This window comes from Mustelus asterias, chromosome 1 (assembly GCF_964213995.1).
Source record: "Mustelus asterias chromosome 1, sMusAst1.hap1.1, whole genome shotgun sequence".
Classification (NCBI taxonomy): Eukaryota; Metazoa; Chordata; class Chondrichthyes; order Carcharhiniformes; family Triakidae; genus Mustelus; species Mustelus asterias.
This window is the reverse complement of record NC_135801.1, coordinates 58785415-58805468: the sequence shown is the minus strand read 5'-3', so window position 1 is coordinate 58805468 and position 20054 is coordinate 58785415. Positions and strand designations below refer to the sequence as shown.

The following is a 20054-nucleotide window of genomic DNA, read 5'->3' as shown; positions in this document are numbered from 1 at the left end:
AGAGATTTGGCACTGACAAGATACCACTAAAAATAATTTTAAGTAATAGCAAAGAATGAATTTTAATTATTCAATTAGTAATTTTAATTAAGCAGAGCATCATGTATGGTTAAACCTAATGAACAAATAATGTGATTTTTTTCCACATGTTACATCCTACTTACACGCCAGTGAATGGTATTAATATATTGTAGGTTCATTGCATGTCATGGAAGTTAATTCAGGGAAGAGTGTGAACAGTAGACCAAATTTTCTGATAAACCAATTAATCCACCACTGGTGGTGCAGGGAGTCTTGACAATCTGACATCCTTCCTGCATAACTCCTGCCAAAGGAGGGCATCCACCTAATAAGCTGCAAACTACGGCAGCATCTGGTTAAGTTTGGCCAGGGCTTGTTTAACTTTCCAAGCTGATCTGGGGGCAATGCTAAATTTCCACTTGGTCCAAACATGGCTGTTGCTGTAGGGTCAGGATAATGTGAATCAGGCGTACCTTCCCAAGCACCAACCATTGTGTTCAGCATCTAGTGTCCAGGCTCACACTGTACTCGAAATCCAAGAATGGAACATAGGAGTAGGCCTTTCAGCTGCTTGAGCCTGATCCCCCATTCAATTAGACCATAGCTGTGGAATTTTATTTTTAAAAACTCCATAGGAAAAGGCGCTTAGAGAGCAATAATTGCTTTCGGGATGGGGGTACCTATTAACTCCCTAAACTTGAAACAGAACACATCTATAGCTGGACACTTAGTGTCCAGCACTCCAGTGCCGTGGGTACCTCCATTAGCAGTCAAATTAGAGAAAGTCCAACACTGTCACAGTGGTGGAGATTATCATATTAGCACTTACACTGCAAGGAACCCAATGATATACTTGCTAGATCATAGCCTCAAAATATTTTACAAGATATGTGTACACAGCTTTGCAGTATTTTTCTATTAAATTTTAATTAATACATCTAAGACAATCATTGGATGCATGAAAATTGCAAACCACACATGCAAAGTCCTCAGTCAAGGAGTTTTGCTTGGCTCAAATATTACATCACCAAATCGCAAACCACTATGGCCCTGAACTTCCTGGATGGACGTTTCACAGACCTACCCCTCCAAGGTGTGCTGGGGGACTCCTCGGAATTCCCCATGAACTGACTACACGGGAATTGCCAAGGAACAAAGAACAAAGAACAAAGAACAATACAGCACAGGAACAGGCCCTTCGGCCCTCCAAGCCCGCGCCGCTCCCCGGTCCAGGATTGAATCCTGAATCCAGGATCCCCGCCCAATTTTCCAGCCTATCTACATCCTAATATCCTATCCACCGAGCTGTTCCTCACAGCTACGATGCTTTGTTCATCACAACCCATTAACTCACCCCCACCCCCCCATTCCAGACCATGTGATCTCCAGGGAGAGGCGAAAACCCAGAGTGAAAACCCCAGGGCCAATATGGGGAAAAAAAAATCTGGGAAATTCCTCTCCGACCCCCTGAGGCGATCGAAACGAGTCCAGGAGATCACACTGGCCCTGATCAGAAAATGCTTCCCAACACTATTCATTTCCACTTCTGCTTTACGAACACCATCTGAATTCCCTGCCCCCGAGACAGGTTCCCAACTATCCGCAGTCTCGCTCTGTACTGGCACCAGCAAGTTTGGACTTCCAACGGGAAATACTCCTGTACCTGGAACCCTCTGAAATTGAGTTAGAATTGAAGATTTCGGATGGTTCCGACTCACTTACCAGAATAATTATCCAGGAAAGGTTTGAAGGATTAAAACCAGTTCTAACTTCTGAGTAACTATATTACTGCCTTCCCTGACTCCCTATTTGATACTCCCTTCCTTGCTGACAACACCCCCCTTCCTACCCTCTGATCTGACTACCCCCCCGACCACTATCCCCTCGCCCCGACTATCCACCAACCGGGCTATCCCGCCAACCATCCAACTTTTCGTTCATGGGATGTGGGTGTTACTGGTTGGGTTCGCACTTTTGCTCTTCCCTGATCCCTGAGGATATTTAAGAGTCAACCGCTGTGGGTCTGGAGTCACATGTAGGCCAGACTAGATAAAGATGGCAGATTTCCTTCCCTAAAGGGCCTTGGTGAACCAGATGGGCTTTTATCAACAATTTACAATGATTTCATGGTCATCAGTAGATTTTTAATTCCAGTTTTTTATTGAATTCAAATTTCACCATCTGCCATAGTGGGATTTGAACCTTGGTCACCAGAACATTACTCCCCCAACTATCCTAGCTGCTCTTGCCACCCTACCCCCTCACTGACTTATTGTACACACTTATCTTCTCTCCATAGCTTCTCAAAGTGGCTTTGGGACATTTAAACTTGTTGGAATACTGCAGCCTGTTCCATTAAATTGGCTTGGCTTCCCCCCTTTGATGAACTTGTTCTATGAAGCAGGACTCCCAGACTTGCACGATCTACAGTTCTGAGGTGGTCCATTCGGAAGACCGGGAGAAAAATGTCCAAGGTAAGTAAATAGGAGGAGAATGGCAATCTGATGGTGATTGCCAATCCTTGGAAGATTGGGCCTTGCATGTTAGATGACCAAGGTTGTTTGGATGCAGTACCAAACTGCGAGGTAACCAGCTAAAAATAATTCCCATTCACAAACAGCTAGCAACAAGCTACCGAGAACTGGTAATAGTTTCCCCAAACACAATACACTTAAATTGCCCACCTTCTCCTATACCTCTGTCAAATCCCAGGCATTCCACTGCACTGGAATCTCCAAAAGCATCAGGGTCATCCTCCCATGCTCTCATCCCAGACCTTGTTACTCTAAGATCTCAGTAACACCGAGATCATAGAATCCCTACAGTGCAGAAACAGGCCATTCGGCCCATCAAGTCTGCACCAACCACAATCCCACCCAGGCCCTACCCCCATATCCCTACACATTTACCCGCTAATCCCTCTAACCTACGCATCTCAGGACACTAAGGGGCAATTTTAGCACGGCCAATCAACCTAACCCACACATCTTTGGACTGTGGGAGGAAACCGGAGCACCTGGAGGAAACCCACGCAGACACGAGGAGAATGTGCAAACTCCACACAGACAGTGACCCAAGCCGGGAATCGAACCCAGGTCCCTGGAGCTGTGAAGCAGCAGTGCTAACCACTGTGCTACCAAGCCGCCCATGTCACACCAATACACCAATGATACACCAATGTCTGCCATATCCCTATAAATTCAGGCAGGTGCCACATACCAGCCAGCTTCACATTACCCCCTTTGCCCCCTGCTCCCATTAATACCGAGGCTGCTCCCATTAACGCTGAGTACTTCTGCCCTATTCCCAGACTCCAACATGACCATTTCCCATCCCTGTCCATCTGCTGCTTCCCAACTGACACACCTCATCCCCACTCTCTATCTTTCCAACACCAGCTGTATTGCATTCATTTGAACATAACGTGAAAATAATACGTAAATGTTGAAGCTGGAATGTATGACCACGAAGGTACCTAATAATGTGAAACTTACACCAAAATCGGAACAGGGTAATTTTTCAGAGACTTGAATCCTGGCACAGAGGAAGTACAGTGGAACATTAGCGATGGCACAGAACAGCCACTATCACGTGGGATGCCTTATATTCATCTTATTAAAGTTAATGGAGCTGAATATTGGACAGGTGGATAACAGATAACTTATGTGATATTACTGGATTTGTGCTGTGCTGGTGCCCAGTTTTACTCCTCCAGCCTTCACCAGTTGATCGCCACTGTCTGTCGTGTCCTAATGTAGTAAGAAGTTTAACAACACCAGGTTAAAGTCCAACAGGTTTATTTGGTAGCAAAAGCCACACAAGCTTTCGGAGCTCTAAGCCCCTTCTTCAGGTGAGTGGGAATTCTGTTCACAATTCCCACTCACCTGAAGAAGGGGCTTAGAGCTCCGAAAGCTTGTGTGGCTTTTGCTACCAAATAAATCTGTTGGGCTTTAACCTGGTGTTGTTAAACTTCTTACTGTGTTTACCCCAGTCCAACGCCGGCATCTCCACATCGTGTCCTAATGTAGCAGTGGGCACTCACAAAGTTCACTGAAAAGACAACACAGACACTATTCAATTAGACAGAACTGATTTTTAATACTTAACTGAGCAGAAGTTATGTGGAACGTGCAAATGTTACTGTATACAACACTTCATTTCAATTTACAAAGATACATCACTTTTGTTCACAACCTTAAGGTAATCATACAATCTGAAATGACTATAGTCAGCCATTAGGTTTTTAAAATCAGGATGAAGGCAGCTACTGATGAAGATAAAAGAAAGCAGCTCCCGCAGATGTACTGGCCTCCGTTACACAGCAACACAGGAGGGTGCAATCGATAGGGACTGGAGAAGGTGAAGGAAGCTAACAGTTTGCGACTTCTTTGCCAAACAGCAAAAGCATCTCAGATACGTAGAAATAAAATGCCAGTGGCTTGCCAAGCTGACTTGTGTTGAGCTTTCAGACTCTCATATTTACATTCAACTCTATCTCTATTGTGGATGCAAAATAATCATCCATCACGTCTCAGTCAAAGGTATAAGGAGAGGAAAAAAACTAGAATTCCTTAAAATCTGTCAATTAAAAAAAATAAAAATGCCAGCGATCTCAAGCATGGTGTGGGTGGATTCAGCAGCCTGCAGGTACTGGAGTCCAGCCCACCCTTCAGTCTGGTTCATTTCACAAAGAGTCTGTGGGTCGGTTAGGAGACACAATGAGCTCAGTTCTAACAAAAATATATACTTCTTTTAGAATAAAAGCACAATCTGGAGCGAGGTTAGGGTATAATATATCCCCATAAAAAACACTACGGAATAACAGCATGAGAAATTTGCTGACGCACTGGTCGGACGTTTCCAGCACTTCATGCCGGCGGGATGTTCCGATGGGAACGGAAATTCCAATCGCTGGCCGGCCCTGCCACGGGGAAACCACGGCGGGAGCAGAGGGCTGGAAAATTCCGGCCATTCTTTCTACAGACAGGCATTGGTCCGACAAAGCAGTTGTATACAGACGTATACCGCTTTTATATTTAATCAAATTAGGAAGAACACCACTACACAGACAATGCAACACCTACATATATATATAGATTAGCACGCTGCATATTTATAAGGTCACTATTAAATAAAAAAAAGGGGATGATCTTTCACAGCACAATTTGTGTTTGAAAGTCACCGGCTAACATCTGATATCAAAAGGATTATCATCGTTTTCCAGAGTAAGGGTTTCACAAAGTTCTGTGTTTTACTCTCAGGATACTCCTGCAAGAGGGCCTCTTTTCTATTGTTGTGAGAAAGAATTTCCTTTTACAGAAGGTGTCAGAATACAGAAGAGAGCCACAGACAATGGTCTATCTAAATCTCAAGTTCCAATTCCTGAACAACCCTACAATCAGTGACCAAACATCAGTGGTTATCTCATCCACAGAGTTTAATTAACCAGCTATTGCATTGACTGTATAGATTATGCTATGCACTTTGTAATATACACATTATACATACCACGATACAAAAAATAAATTATGGTGCTGCACTAGGTAATCGAGTGGAACCTTCAGTCCACTAGTTCGTTCACTGGTATCTCTATACATTTCTAATCCTCAGCACCAATCCCCTCCTCCCATAAAAAGAAAGTAGCAGCCCACCATAACGATAAATATGCACCTTCTAGAGATTTAAAGATTTAACATTGATGCGTACTTTAAAGAGATACATTGACTAACTACAAAGAGTGATAAAGCTAACTTAGCTTTGCAAGATTTTGATGTAATGCATCAAGATCCATTTACAGACAAGCAGCATCCGTACTCAATTCTGCAAAATACTGTGCACCAGTCATTCTTCCTGAGGAATTAGCAATCACCTTGCTACTAATCAAGATGTTGCTAGGTTCTGGTTCTGCATCAGTTGCATGTGAATGTCATTTCTATTACAATTATTAGTCCCCACCAGGTCTTTGACTCTGCTGTCACAATAAATGGGACCGGCCAACACATTTCTGCATGCATCAATTCACTGGATAGCGGGAGGTGCACTTCTAAATGGCAGAGCTGGTTCTGGCACTCTCTCCAGCTCCTCCCGGTGCCACAGAGAACACATCTAGAAGCCTGACCGACTGGTTGAAGAACAGTCAGCATCAGTTGACGATGAGAGTCAATGTCTGGTCCTCTGATTGGGAGTCTTAACACTCAAGCACTGTCAGGTTGACTTGATGTGGAACAGCATCATGCACCAATGAAAAGTTGAGCTGCGGGCACACGAGGGAAGAACTTCCCTTTCAAAAAGATTCCGCCATCACCTTTAACTTGTTACTGCCCTAATCTACACACAGGAGGAGAATTTCACTTCCACTTCAGCACCCTTTCTGGGGTTTTCCTGATTCTACTCTCTGCTGCTGGGACAGCTTTCTTTTCTGTTGATTTTAACAAAGCAATGTTTCCTGTGCAAGTGGTTTGTGTTTTACAAGTTGCCGTTTTACTTGTCTCTTGAGGCTTGCTCAGTGGTTTTTGGCTATTTGCCCTTTTCAAGGAGGTACTTTCACTGTTCTTTGTGTGGCTTGTCCCGCTGTACCTTGCCGAGGTCTGCCTCTGCAAAGCAGCCCGGGTGAGATTTGTTGGCTTGCAGGTTTGTTGGGGTTTCTCTGGGATCTGTTTGGAGTCCACTTTCAGACGCCGAGAGGATGACGCCACAGTATTTCTGGCAAAGCTAGGAGTTGGGTTTGGCATGGCCATGCCATTTCTATCCGTGGGCTCTGCTGCTCTGCCAGTGTCTGTTCTAGACTTCGGGAGACTATTTGTAGTTGAGCGACAGATTTTTGTGCTTTCCTCAGGTTTTGGCCTGGAGATATTATGGACTGGTTTAGCACTGGGCTTTCTAAAGGAATCTTTATGCTTTGGCAGACTGTTTGATGAGCTACCCAAAGCAATAGTCCCTCTTGTTGGCTTTTGATCTGCAACCGGATAGCTGGACCTACGGGGAGTCTTTATGCAACTGTCCCATCTATTTGACCCTGGAGCCTTTTGAGACTGTTTTAGTTCATCACTGCTAAATGTTTTTGTTTCTGATCTTTTAACACTATTTGATCTTCTAATTGGCTTTGATATTGGCATAATCCTTTTTATTTCCTCATTATTAGACCGGCTTGCTGTTTTGGGAGATCTGGGACGGATTGAAGTACTGAAACAGTGCACTGTTGTTTTTGCACTGGCCTTTCCTTTCTCTCGAACAGTCAAAGGCTGCTTTAAATTGGAAACCTGCTTTGCTCCCTTTGGCAAATCTGATTTCCGAGAGACTGCCTCAAGAGCTGGAATGTTGTGAGTGTTTTTTCCTTTAGTGACAGGAATGGAAGGATGGTCACATGCCGTGTGGTCCAGATCATCAGATGTAGCTGCCTGCTCTCTGGTATTATTCTCTTGCTTTTCACATGCCTGAAGTAACTCTTCTTTGGTTCCCTGGCACACAGCTTCACATTTCTCTGAGAATCCAGAACAATCCACATCATCTGTGTATCCCAGCACAAAAAACATTGTTCCACACTCCTTATTTGAAACAAGGTTAGCAGGTGATTTTAGGGTATCTGAGCTCAGTTTGGACATTTTTGTGTTTTTTTCATTTCTTTCCTTTTGTGATGATGAGTAAGAACTTGAAACACAGTAAGACTCGCAGTTAGAGCAGCTTTTCGAATCCAAACCGGAAGGAAGTACATTTGAGTCACAGACAGTAGAAGTCTGAAAGTTCACATCTATATCAGCCGTCTGCAAGCTCACATCTGTATCCGCAGTCTGCAAGCTCACATCTGTATCAGCAGTCTGCAAGCTCACATCTGTATCCGCAGTCTGCAAGCTCACATCTGTATCAGCCATCTGCATGCTCACATCTGTACCAGGAGTCTGCAAGCTCACATCTGTATCAGCCGTCTGCATGCTCACATCTGTACCAGGAGTCTGCAAGCTCACATCTGTATCAGGCGTTTTCAAACTCACATCCATATTAGGAGTTTGCAAACTCAAGTCTTCGGCATACTCTAGGTCTGTTAGTGTAACGTCATCACAGGTTGTCATTTGGCTAGAGTCAGTTACTTTAGAATTGGAATAACTAAAAATTTGTAAACCCTCAAGATGCTCAAGTTGTTCTTTGGCTGCAGCCACCTGGTTTAAATTTGCAGTCTGTGTGTGATTCCTATTCTGTTTTATATTTTCATTATTATTGTTGTGGGTATTGTGAGCACTCTGGCTGATTCCACTGTCAATCTTTGTGTTACTGAGATTTGGGGTAAAAATAGTCTCTGTGTTCCCAGTAATGTAGGGCACAGCTGAAGCTCTCCGCTGAAGGTTGTCTTTTATTGGGGTGACTGGAGAAGAGCCCCGGTCCGAGTCGAAGTATGTATTATCTAAGCTTCCTTCTCGATTTTCTGCCATCTCTTGCCAGGCTGCCCTCTGTCTAGAGCAACGTGCAATTGATCGAGGGATACTGTTTGATTTTGTCTGTTCGTCTGTTCCAGCACTCTGCAAAAAGGACAGTAAATGGCTGTCCATTACTGAGCCTCCAGATGAGCGGAGGCGCCGACTTCTTGTTCTTTTTACACCCCCGGGACTTTCTGATCTCTGCTGGGTGAAGGCCAAGAGGTCATGTAGTCCATCCTTGATGAGCAGTTCCACATCATTCTCACTGCTGCTCCTTCCAAACACAGCTCGCTCCCCAGCAGCCCACAAATGCCGCTTCTCCTCCAGTTCTTTTAACCTCTGCTGTTGACGGAGTTCCTGGATCTCTCTGTCTCTGTTCTCCTATGGGATCAAGGGACAAACTTTTCAGTAGCCTAATATTTATCATTTTAGCTCACTGACAATTTTTCTTGCAAAGTTTGAAATAAATGGAATGAAGAAGTCACAAAAATTCTAATTAACATTGATTTAAAGTTTAAAGTTTATTTATTAGTGTCACAAGTAAGGCTTACATAACAAGGCAATGAAGTTACTGTGAAAATCCCCTAGTAGCCACACTCCGGCGCCTGTTCGGGTACACTGAGGCAGAATTTAGCATGATCAATGCACCTAACCAGCACAAGGATATTATTAAACTAGAAAGAGTGCAGAAAAGGTTTACTAGGATGCTACCGGGACTTGATGGATTGAGTTATAAGGAGAGGCTGAATAGACTGGGACTTTTATCTCTGGAGCGTAGGAGGCTGAGGGGTGACCTTATAGAGGTCTATAAAATAATGAGGGGCACAGACAAGGTAGATAGTCAATATCTTTTCCCAAAGGTAGGGGAGTCTAAACCTAGAGGGCATAGATTTAAGGTGAGAGGGGAGAGATACAAAAGTGTCCAGAGGGGAAATTTTTTCACACAGAGGGTGGTGAGTGTCTGGAACAAGCTGCCAGAGGTAGTAGTAGAGGCGGGTACAATTTTATCTTTTAAAAAGCATTTAGGTAGTTACATGGGTACGATGGGTATAGAGGGATATGGCCAAATGCGGGCAATTGGGATTAGTTTAGGGGTTTTAAAAAAAATAGGGCGGCATGGACAAGTTGGGCCGAAGGGCCTGTTTCCATGCTGTAAACCTCTATGACTCTACCTTTGGACTGTGGGAGGAAACTGGAGCATTCGGAGGAAACCCACACAGACACGGAGAGAACATGCAGACTCCACACAGACAGTGACCCAAGCCGAGAATTGAACCCGGGTCCCTGGTGCTGTGAGGCAGCAGTGCTAACCACTGTGCCACCATATCTTATTGCAACATGTTTGCACCAACATATAAAACAGAAACCTCATGTGGTTTGATAAATATTTTATAATAAGGTTTCGAACAATGATATTTCATAGAAATATGATTTACCAACATAAAGTTAGAAAGATATGTACACCTTCTAGTCTGTGAGTGAAAATCTGTTTGAAAACCACACCGAACTCATGATGGGATCATTTTCTTCTTGCACTGATTTGTTCTGTATAAACTCCTCCCCATTTCTTGCAAAGGTTGACTTTTTCTGGGGATTGTTGTCCAAAACAGCCATTCGGGTGTGAGGGATTAAAGGCAGTTAAACCACAGGGGATTATGACTACTGAGCCAGATTCTACCCTCTTCAGATATATACATTACACACATATAAAGATTCCAGTTGGGGCACTGATTAGCAATCAGGACGGGGAACTTTAGTTAATTTCTCTCCCGCACAGCTCAGGGGCAATGAGGCTAATGCATGAAACCCCAACCCCACCACAGCTGCCCAACTCGACAGAGACTGAGGACTGGATCTGAGGGTTTTCCCGTTCCACCTGATTCAGGACCACACTGGCCAGTGCATCCACCCACTCAGCTATCATATTCAACCTCTGTTTTGTAAAATTGGGCTGCTCTCCTGATTGCCCAGTGTTATGCACAGCTGCATTTACAATAACTCCAGCTGTCGCCTCATTTCAAGACTTCCTTAAAATTTCAGGTCAATGAAGAGAATTATTTCTGTCATTCAGTAAACTTGATGATCAACAGTGCGGCTATCAAAAATCCCTGCCATAGATTGGCTTCACACACTGAGGGAAGGGATTCAGCAGGCAACTGCAGCTGTTTCAGATCAGAGCAGCTTGCGGACCAGCTTACCTTGACAGCTTTCTTGAATCTGTCACAAAAGTCTCGAAATATCCTAAAGCATTCTTCTAATTTCATTGTTTCCTTGTCTTCGCAGAAGAAGTCGATGAGAGCGTTGGTCTCCCTTTGCAATTCCATTCGCTCTTTCTCTAATTTGTCCACTTCTCTTAAAGCTTGCTAAGGGAAACACACACAGTGCTTTAGCTAACGCTGGATGGAAGTCAGGGCTCCATTTTTCAATCAATATTAGCTGCAATAAAATCTGACAGTCAATTACGACATCCCTCCAAACCCATACACATCCTGACATGGAACCAAATCACTCTTCCTCCACTGTTGCTGGGTCAGAATCCCGGACTCTCTTCCAAACAGCATTATTAATAAAGCATCATTTTTTAAAACCTACACCAAAAGGACACCCGAGGTTCCAGAAGGCGACTCACCATTGCATTCCCAATGGGCAATTAGGATGAGCAATAAACACTGGCCTCGCCAAATGCTGCTCATATCCCATGAAAGAATATGGAAATCCAATAAACAGTTCCTTAGATCTGATTTTCTAGACTGCAACACCTTCTCGAAACGTCCATAAAAACAAATATTTTTCTTCAGAAATATATTAAATAAGATTTAAAGAACGGATGTCACTAAAAGATATCAAATCACTGTCATGTAGGACAAGTAATAGGTTTAATCATAAAATCAAACATTGAACTCCATCTGTCAGAGTTTGTTCTTGTTTGTTCTGGCATGATGGAAGATGATGCAGTGTAATACACAGTGTATAATATCTAGTGGGAACCTGACTTGTTCCTTCATGTAAGTAAGTATGTGTGAATACACAGTCTCTTTTGTTAATTGGCCTTTCTGGTCTCCTCATTTGCGTGGTATGGCCCCTGCTCTGACCAAGACCTCAAGAAACTACAAAGGGTTGTGAACGAAGCCCAGTCCATCACACAAACCAGTCTCCTGTCCATTGACACTGTCGACACTTCCCGCTGTCTCGGAAAAGCAGCCAGCATAATTAAGGACCCCACGCACCCCAGACATCCTCTCTTCCACCTTCTTCCATCGGAGAAAAGATACAAAAGTCTGAGGTCACGCACCAACCCACTCAAAAACAGCTTCTTCCCTGCTGCTGTCAGACTTTTGAATGGACCTACCTCGCATTAAGCTGATTTTTCTCTCCACCCTAGCTATGACTGTAACACTACATTCTGCACCCTCTCCTTTCCTTCTCTATGTACGGTATGCTTTGTCTGTATAGCGCGCAAGAAACAATACTTTTCACTGTATACTAATACATGTGACAATAAATCAAATCAAATAATATTTTAAAGTATTGAGACTAGCACTATCATAAGATAACTCCTCAGCCCCTCCAAATGTCATTGCTGTTGTTTGTGTTTCCTCCTTGTACATGCATGCTGCAACTAGACATTCCCCTGCTGCCAGGAGATTTAGAATTCAATCCTTTAAACTAGTTAAAATCTCAGAAAGGATACTTCGATGAGGTCACACAATCAGAATTAATATCTCTATTTGACAGAGATACTAAATATTATTATTACATTTGTACATTTGTACAACAGAACTAGAATTTTAAGCTCATTCTATTATTAACTTAATAAAATATGTTTTAATGGCGCTGCTATTCATTTTTAATGAAGCCTTATTTTCAAAATGGCAGCCAGATCATTTTCGGCACAATGAGAACACATTAAATAAAATATCCTTTGCCCTTATAACAGCCCATTAAAATTGTGAACATCATTTTTTAAATTCTGAACTGATATTTAATACTATAATTATGGTAGAAACTGAATACTCTTTGTTTAAATATTGAATATGGATTTTTTACACACAAGAGAAGACTGCCACAAGTTGAAAATGTACACAGCAATTGTATGTTATCTGATCGCCTCACTTATGGGATAAATTCTATATTCAACAACTAAACTTTTAAGTATTCTCTATATATTCAAACAAAGCCCATGAGAAACCTTAGACATTTGTGATAGGCACAATGTGAAGAGATTAAGATTAACAGCAGACCAACAGAGCTATGCTCGTTAATCTTTCTGGTTCAAGTTATCTACTGCAATAGGCCAGTGTTCCCTGTGCTTTCCTAATTGAATACAGTCATCTGATATATTCGGCAGCATAATGTTAATATTTTAATCTTTTCTATTCTATAAAGCTGCTGCCATGTGGATATGAAAGTCAAAGGCCTTTTGACACTGGCTCACCTGGGTAAAATCCTCCATTTGATGCAGGAGTTCAAAATCTTGCTTTAAATTTCCTTGCAGCCATCTTGTTCTGTTGACAAGTGACTTTAGCTCACCATCAATGCTGTCGACTGACAACCTGAAAGAAAAATATCCGTTAACAACAGATTTTCACATTTGAAAAAGTCCTATCTTGTGCACACTCTATCGGCTAGGTTTGGGTGAACCCTCCTCAGGTAAAATTATATCTGAAAAGACAACAAAATCAATTGTGCACGGTGCCGTATTATAAAAAGGGAAGCAGACTTTGTTGAGGTAGCTGCAGTACTGTTTACCGGAATAAACGCTAAATGCTGCAGATGCTAGAAAACTGAAATAAAATCAGAAACTGCTGTCAAGGCTCAGCAGATCAGGCAGTGTATGTGGAGGGAGAAACAGAGTTGACGGTTCAAGTCCACACGGCTGCTTCAAAGCTGTGACGAAGTCACATGGACCTGAAATGCTAACTCTGCTTCTCTCTCCACAGATGCTGCCAGATCTGCTGAGTCTTTCCAGTGTTGTTTACCAGAACTGTTATATAATCAGGCCAAACATTAGTTCTGAAAAAGAGCATTTATCCAAGTTAAATATAAAATATACAAGTGAGGGAACTCTGTAGAGAATTCTAGAAATGCACGGAAAATATAATGGTGGGTTATTGATGTTTTCTTGGTTAAACTTCACCAAATACTGACCAACCTATGATGTATCTCAGGTATTTTATTTAATTCATCCAAGTTACTGTTATTTTGTAACTTTCCATCTTTGCTTTTAACTGCAATTTTTCATTTCCTAAATATTGAAAACAGGAGCTTAAAAATTATGATAGCAAATAATATCCTTTTTCTTGCCGTTCTTGTTTTTATCCCTGTCTCTTCCTGATTGGGAACACTGAAGATCAATGGTGTTGGAAGTAACGGGGCTTTTGTTCTGCAGTTTGATGCTGACAAATGTTTTAAATGTGTTGGGACCAGTGGAAAAAGAAGGTTTTTGGATAATTCCCATGGATTTATTGGATGCTGGAACCACTGGGAATTTGTCCTATCAATGGCGAGACTCAATAGAGTTTCAAAGGATGTTGGAGCAGTAAGGCAAGTAAAGTGAATCTGGGGATCCTTGAAGCTATTCGAGCTACGGGAAAACATGGCACAGCGAGCTGACAAGATAGCGCGTGAGGCTTTTCCGGTCCTGCGCCAAAAGCCATTTTCCTGGCCGTGTTTTGCTGGCGCAATCGGCTTCGCCCCCACAAAGGGGTGGGGCACGGGGAGCAATCAGCAGCAGATCCCGATGTCCATGGGGGGGGGATGGGAGGAGTGGGGGGGAGGGGGGGGGGGGGGGGGGACATGAGATTTCCCAGTACACTGGGAGATCGAGGCGTCTGTGCAATGGCACCCCCAGAGCTCAGCAGCTGGCTTCACCGGCAAGATTAGGCTCCTCCCCCTACTGATGAGAACCACAGCCTGGCTCTTTTTTTAACTTAGTGCCGTACAATTGCGACTGGAAGCCTGACCAAAAAATCAGTGCAATCAATTCTCTCCCTTTTTCACGTTCGTCCGACACTTAGAATTTTTTTTGTTAAATTCCACCCTGAGAATTTTATTGGGAAGATCTTGCCCTGGTTATCCTACAAATGTTATTTTATTTCCAGTGATCCTGGGCATCTCCACCACTCCTCCTGTTTCACCTTCCAGACTGTATTGAACACAGCAGCAGTGCTGAAAACCGATCTCCCTTCCTTAGTGGAAGTTCCTTGACATATCCCTGTTCAGTCCCATCTTACACCAAGGGCACCTTGTGTGCAGTTAAGGGTGAATATCAGTGCAGGCTGTCACTCTGATCAGTGCACACTCAGCTTGTTTTACTGTAAGAAACATCAGAATCTTTTTGCAATTCATCTCATTTTAATCCTCAATTTAAAAACATTGTGTGTAGAAATGTCACTGCATGAAAGTTTTCTCTTTACTCCCCCCTCGTTTGTTTGTACTCCACTTGTGAACAAGATGATTCACACAAAGGTAAGGTTCCACAAGCAGCGGTAAAGCTCTAATCAAAATAAAGAGGGCAAGAACTGGCAAATATAGAAAATAAAATTGGAAATTTTGGAAATACATAGCAACACTGTCAGCATCTGCAACGAGAAATGCCCGTCTAACCTGACTTGTTAATCTCTCTTGTTCTGAGGTCAACTAACTCAAATAGCAATCCAGGGATTGAAGGCGGAAGTTATTTCTTCCATAGCAACACATTATTTACTGCACCCTTAGTTCTTAAGAAGTTATTGTGCACCTAGATTGCTGATGCTCAGAAGTGTAGTGCACTTTGACAATCCAACACTGCACTGTCAGCTTTATCGAGCATGAACATTCAGGCAATAACAAAGCTGAGCATTGCTAATGTTTGCATAGCAGATTCCAGGTACGTGATGGAAACAAAAGAAATAATAACAAACACAACCATTTCGTTAATCCCAGCTGCAGGTGGGCTTTGGTTATGGAATATCTGGAAAGTGCATGTGATCTAAAGATTTTTAGGTGTGGCTTCCTAAATTTGTTTTCAATGTATGAGGTTTCTGCGAAGTATTTGTGAATATTTTTGGGGCACATTTATAATTTGATAACTAGGTGCTTTATTAGTATTGCCTTGGCATTTGTTTTCTTTGTGTATGTTTGTGGCAGGGGAATGAGGTAGGGGGAGAGATAGCCCTGTATTATCTTACCTGGCTGCCTCCTGGACATGCTTCAACTTCTCAGGAAAAGCTGAAAGATTTGCATCCTTTTTTTGTGCTTCCTGTTTGACAAAAAGGATCATTGTTATCGGCTTGCTCTCTTTTATATGAAGAGGAATAAATGACACAATTTAAATAACATTTCTTCTTCATTTATAGTAGTCAATGATCCAGGTTGCTGTGTCTAAAGCTTCATTCTGATGTGCCGAGTTGTTATAACTGTACAATACATTGGTTTGGAGTACTGCGTATAGGAAGGATGTTATTAAACTGGAAAGAGTGCAAAAAAAATTTGTAAGGATGTTACAGGGACTGGAAGGTTGGAGTTATAAGGAGAGGCTGGATAGGCTGGGAATTTTTCCCCTGGAGCGTGGGAGGATGAGGGATGACCTTATGGGGGTTTGTAAAATCATGAGGAGCATTGATAAGATGAATAGCCACGGTCTTTTTCCCAGGGTAGGGGAGTCCAAAACTAGAGGGCAGAGGTTTAAGGTGTGAGGGGAAAGATTTAAAAGGGACTCTAGGGGCAACTTTTTCACACAGTGGGTGGTGCGCGTATGGAATGAGCTGCCAGAGGAAGTAGTAGAAGTAGATACAATTACAGCATTTAAAATAAATTTGGTCAGGTATATGGATGGGAAAGGTTTAGAGGGATATGGGCCAAATGCAGGCAAATGGGACTAGTTCAGTTTAGGAAACCTGGTCAGCATGGATGAGTTGGGCCGAAGGGCCTGTTTCCGTGCTGTATATCGCTATGACTCTATGAGTGAAAAGTGAATTCAGTTTCCCGGAGTTAATGGTGTACCTTATTTGGAAGGTTAATCATTCTCATTATTTATGATAGGAAATTGCTGTCTGAACCAATTCCCAGGAAAATAGGAATTGAGTGACCCAGCCATTAAAAGGGAACTACTAGATGACAGTTGCAAGCATTTGTCACTACAAGTAAGCTTTGAATACAAACCAGAACGACAAAGTGCAGCAAGTTCATTCCTGGCTTGTTTGCCTTTGTATCCGCTAACTTCAGCAATGAAGACAGTTTGAAACCCACAGCATTTCCGGCGTGACCTCCCTGAAGAGAAAATGGGAAGAGGCTGTCAGTGGACAAGAATCACATGGAGAGGTTTTGTGCTATTTAAAGCACAACAAAAAGGGACCATTATAAATCACTTACAGCATTCATGATATTGCCGGCCTGTAGAACCAAATGCAGGATTGCATGAAGTTCCTCACAAGTCATCAATTCTGAAAAATGTTAATAAGGGCACAAAGTTCAGCTACACACCAAAAGGCACTGTGAAACATTTGTGAAACTGACACCAGAACATTTAGAATTTTGTCAATGAAACATCTATCATTGCTTATTCAACAGTATTCGAGGTAAGACAAATAGCCACTCTGAGAGGAGTTCCAAATTTCAAACATTTTTGTCCTCTAGTTTTCACCCTCCACCTCAGAAAACATTGACAACTCGATGAGTTCCTTGGGCACTAGATGCTTTTCCTAAGCCAACATGATTCATGTGCAAGTCTAAACAGTGATTGTTGGCAGTGCAAACAACAAGTGTGATCATTGCAACCAGATATCCACACACATACAGTTCCAGCAGGGACAGGTGGGTCGCACTCAGAAGCAAGATCCACACTTGCACTGTTGTCCATGTCCAGAAGATCTGAACGTGTCCATGTGTCTGGTTTTGGAGCCAGGTTTCTACCATAAATCAGAACAAACGTGCCATACAGAAGTTTACAGTCGGCCTTTGAAAAATATACTGATCCTTGCCAACTGAGTAGAAGACTGGCACCTGAGAGTTGCACTTTTGTCATTTATCAGTGTATTTATTACCTTTTGTAGCCATTCGTATTGCTCTCATTTCTTTGTATAGAGTAAAGCAGGCAGGAGAAAACTCTTCTTTAAGAACCATAGCTTCCATTCGCAGGGCATAGCTGCAAACCAGCAAAATGATTATGTGACTTAGCACGCATTTGTATAATCAAATATAAATATATATTTTTTATTCATTCATGGGACATGAGCGTCACTGGCAAGGCCGTCATTTATTGCCCAGCCCTCATTGCCCAAGGGCAGTTGAGAGTCAACCGCATTGCTGTGGCTCGTGAATCACATGTTGGCCAGACCAGGTAAGGATGGCAGATTTCCTTCCCTAAAAGACATCAGTGAACCAGATGGGTTTTTCCGACAATCAACAATGGTTTTATGGTCATCAGTAGATTCTTAATTCCAGATATTATTTTTTGAATTCAAATTCCACCATCTACTGTGGCGGGATTTGAACCTGGGTCCCTAGAACATTAACTGAGTTTCTGGATTAATAGTCTAGCAATAATACCATTGGGTAATCAACTCCCCAAATATGGAGAACAGTCTGAGGGAGCTAGAATCATAGAATCCCTACAGTGCAGAAGGAGGCCATTCAGCCCATCGAGTCTGCACCATCGAGGGGCGGCACGGTGGTACAGTGGTTAGCACTGCTGCCTCACAGCGACAGGGACCCAGGTTCGATTCTCGGATCGGGTCACTGTCTGTACGGAGTTTGCACATTCTCCCCATGTCTGCGTGGGTTTCCTCTGGGTGCTCCGGTTTCTTCACACTGTCCAAAAATAGGCGGGTTAGGTGGATTGGCCGTGCTAAATTGCCCCTTAGTGTCAGTGGGACTAGCTAAGGTAAATGCATGGGGTTGTGGGGATGGGGCCTGGGTGGGATTGTGGTCAGTGCAGACTCGATGGCCTCCTTCTGCACTGTAGGATTCTATGATTCTAAGACTCTATGACACGGTATCTTACCCAGACCCTGTCCCCGTAACACTACATATTTACTCTGCTAATCCCCCTAACCTTCACATCTTCGGACTGTGGGAGGAAACGGAGCACCCGGAGGAGACCCATGCAGACATGGGAAGCATGTGAAAACTCCACTCCACCCGAGGCTAGAACGGATCCCGGGTCCTTGGCCCTATGAGGGCAGTGCTAACCACTGTGCCAATGTGCTATTTGTTCTTATATCAATTTCCTGCCCACATAGAATTCCACATTGATATCATTGAAGAATGCTGTGCGGACCATGTAGATAGCAACCTGTGGTGCTATCTGCCCCTGGGGAATCAACACTGTCAGCAAAGCAGGGCTACGCAAACAAATCAATCCCCCTATATTTTTCCAGAGCGGGAAAGTGCTACCTTACCTTGGCACTCGGAGCAGCAGGACCATGAATGAATCTGCAAGCGATAGCTTATTTACATCATCTTTGAAGGCTTGTAACTTCTTTGCCTGTAGGATAGATAAGTGATTCAATTAATACAACCTTCTTATTTAAAAAAATCACAGTGCAAAAAAGGATTTCTAATATTTGTTATTCTGCAATTGTGGACACATGTTATGGTACAACTTGTTTTAAGTGCCAAACTCAAGAATGAGAGACGCCACAGCATCAGAATTACAGAATCGTAGACTTATTACAGTGCAGAAGAAGGCTATTCAGCCCATTGAGTCTGTGTCAGCTTTCTGTAAGTAAAAAGCAGAATCCCACTCCTCTGCCTTTCCTTGTACCCCTGAAATGTTGTTTCTTCAGGAGTTTATCCAATTCCCTTTTGAAAGTCAGGATTGAAATTGCCTCCATCAGATTCTCAGGCAGCGCATTCCAGATCCTAAACACTTGCTCTGTAATAACAGTTGTTCTCATGTTGCCACTGGTTCTTGCCACTGAGGGAGGCAATCATGATGTTGGGGGCTAGGCCAGCGAGGAGGGGATCCTGGAGCTCCCGGGGAAGAGGGCGCCCCAACTCTGAGGGGGCTTTCAGAATGAGGAGCACCCCCTTTCTGCCCGAGATGGGATAAAGTGTAAATGTTACTTTTCCACTCACCCCACACCTGCTCCGGTAAACCTAAAAATTGAGGCTGGGTCGGAAAAAGCCATCAAGTAGCCCATAAATAAAATACACGTACATTGGATTGCCCAGTTATTCAAAGATGCACATACAAATGAGACGACAATGGGATGAGGGAGGAGTTGGCTAAGGTAGACTGGAAGCAAAGACTTTATGGTGGGACAATTGAGGAACAGTGGAAGACTTTTAAAGTGATTTTTCACAGTGCTCAGCAAAAGTATATACCAGTGATAAGGAAGGACTATAGAAAAAGAGATAATCAGCCATGGATATCTAAGGAAATAAAGGAGGGTATCAAATTGAAAGAAAATGCATACAAAGTGGCAAAGATTAGTGGGAAACTAGAGGACTGGGAAATCTTTAAAGGTCAACAGAAAGCCACGAAAAAAGCTATAAAGAAAAGCAGGATGAATTATGAGAGGAAACTAGCTCAGAATACAAAAACAGATAGCAAAAGTTTCTGCAAATATATAAAATGAAAAAGAGTGGCTAAAATAAACATTGTTCCTTTAGAGGATGAGAAGGGGATGTAATAACTGGAAA

General features: G+C 42.9%; 1 protein-coding gene across 1 annotated transcript in view; it reads right to left on the bottom strand.

Annotated features, from left to right (window-relative positions):
- Nucleotides 1-4101: 4101 nt before the first annotated feature.
- fhdc1 (FH2 domain containing 1) overlaps nt 4102-20054 on the bottom strand; it is an 81830-nt gene continuing 65877 nt past the window's right edge. Inside the window, exons 4-11 of the mRNA XM_078211221.1 lie at nt 18809-18894; nt 17453-17553; nt 16782-16852; nt 16572-16679; nt 15599-15669; nt 12865-12982; nt 10628-10792; nt 4102-8810 (exon numbers count right to left, since the gene is read on the bottom strand). Of these exons, the coding sequence (XP_078067347.1) occupies nt 6369-8810; nt 10628-10792; nt 12865-12982; nt 15599-15669; nt 16572-16679; nt 16782-16852; nt 17453-17553; nt 18809-18894 (3162 nt within the window). The 3' untranslated portion in view covers nt 4102-6368. The remainder of the gene's footprint in view (nt 8811-10627; nt 10793-12864; nt 12983-15598; nt 15670-16571; nt 16680-16781; nt 16853-17452; nt 17554-18808; nt 18895-20054) is intronic.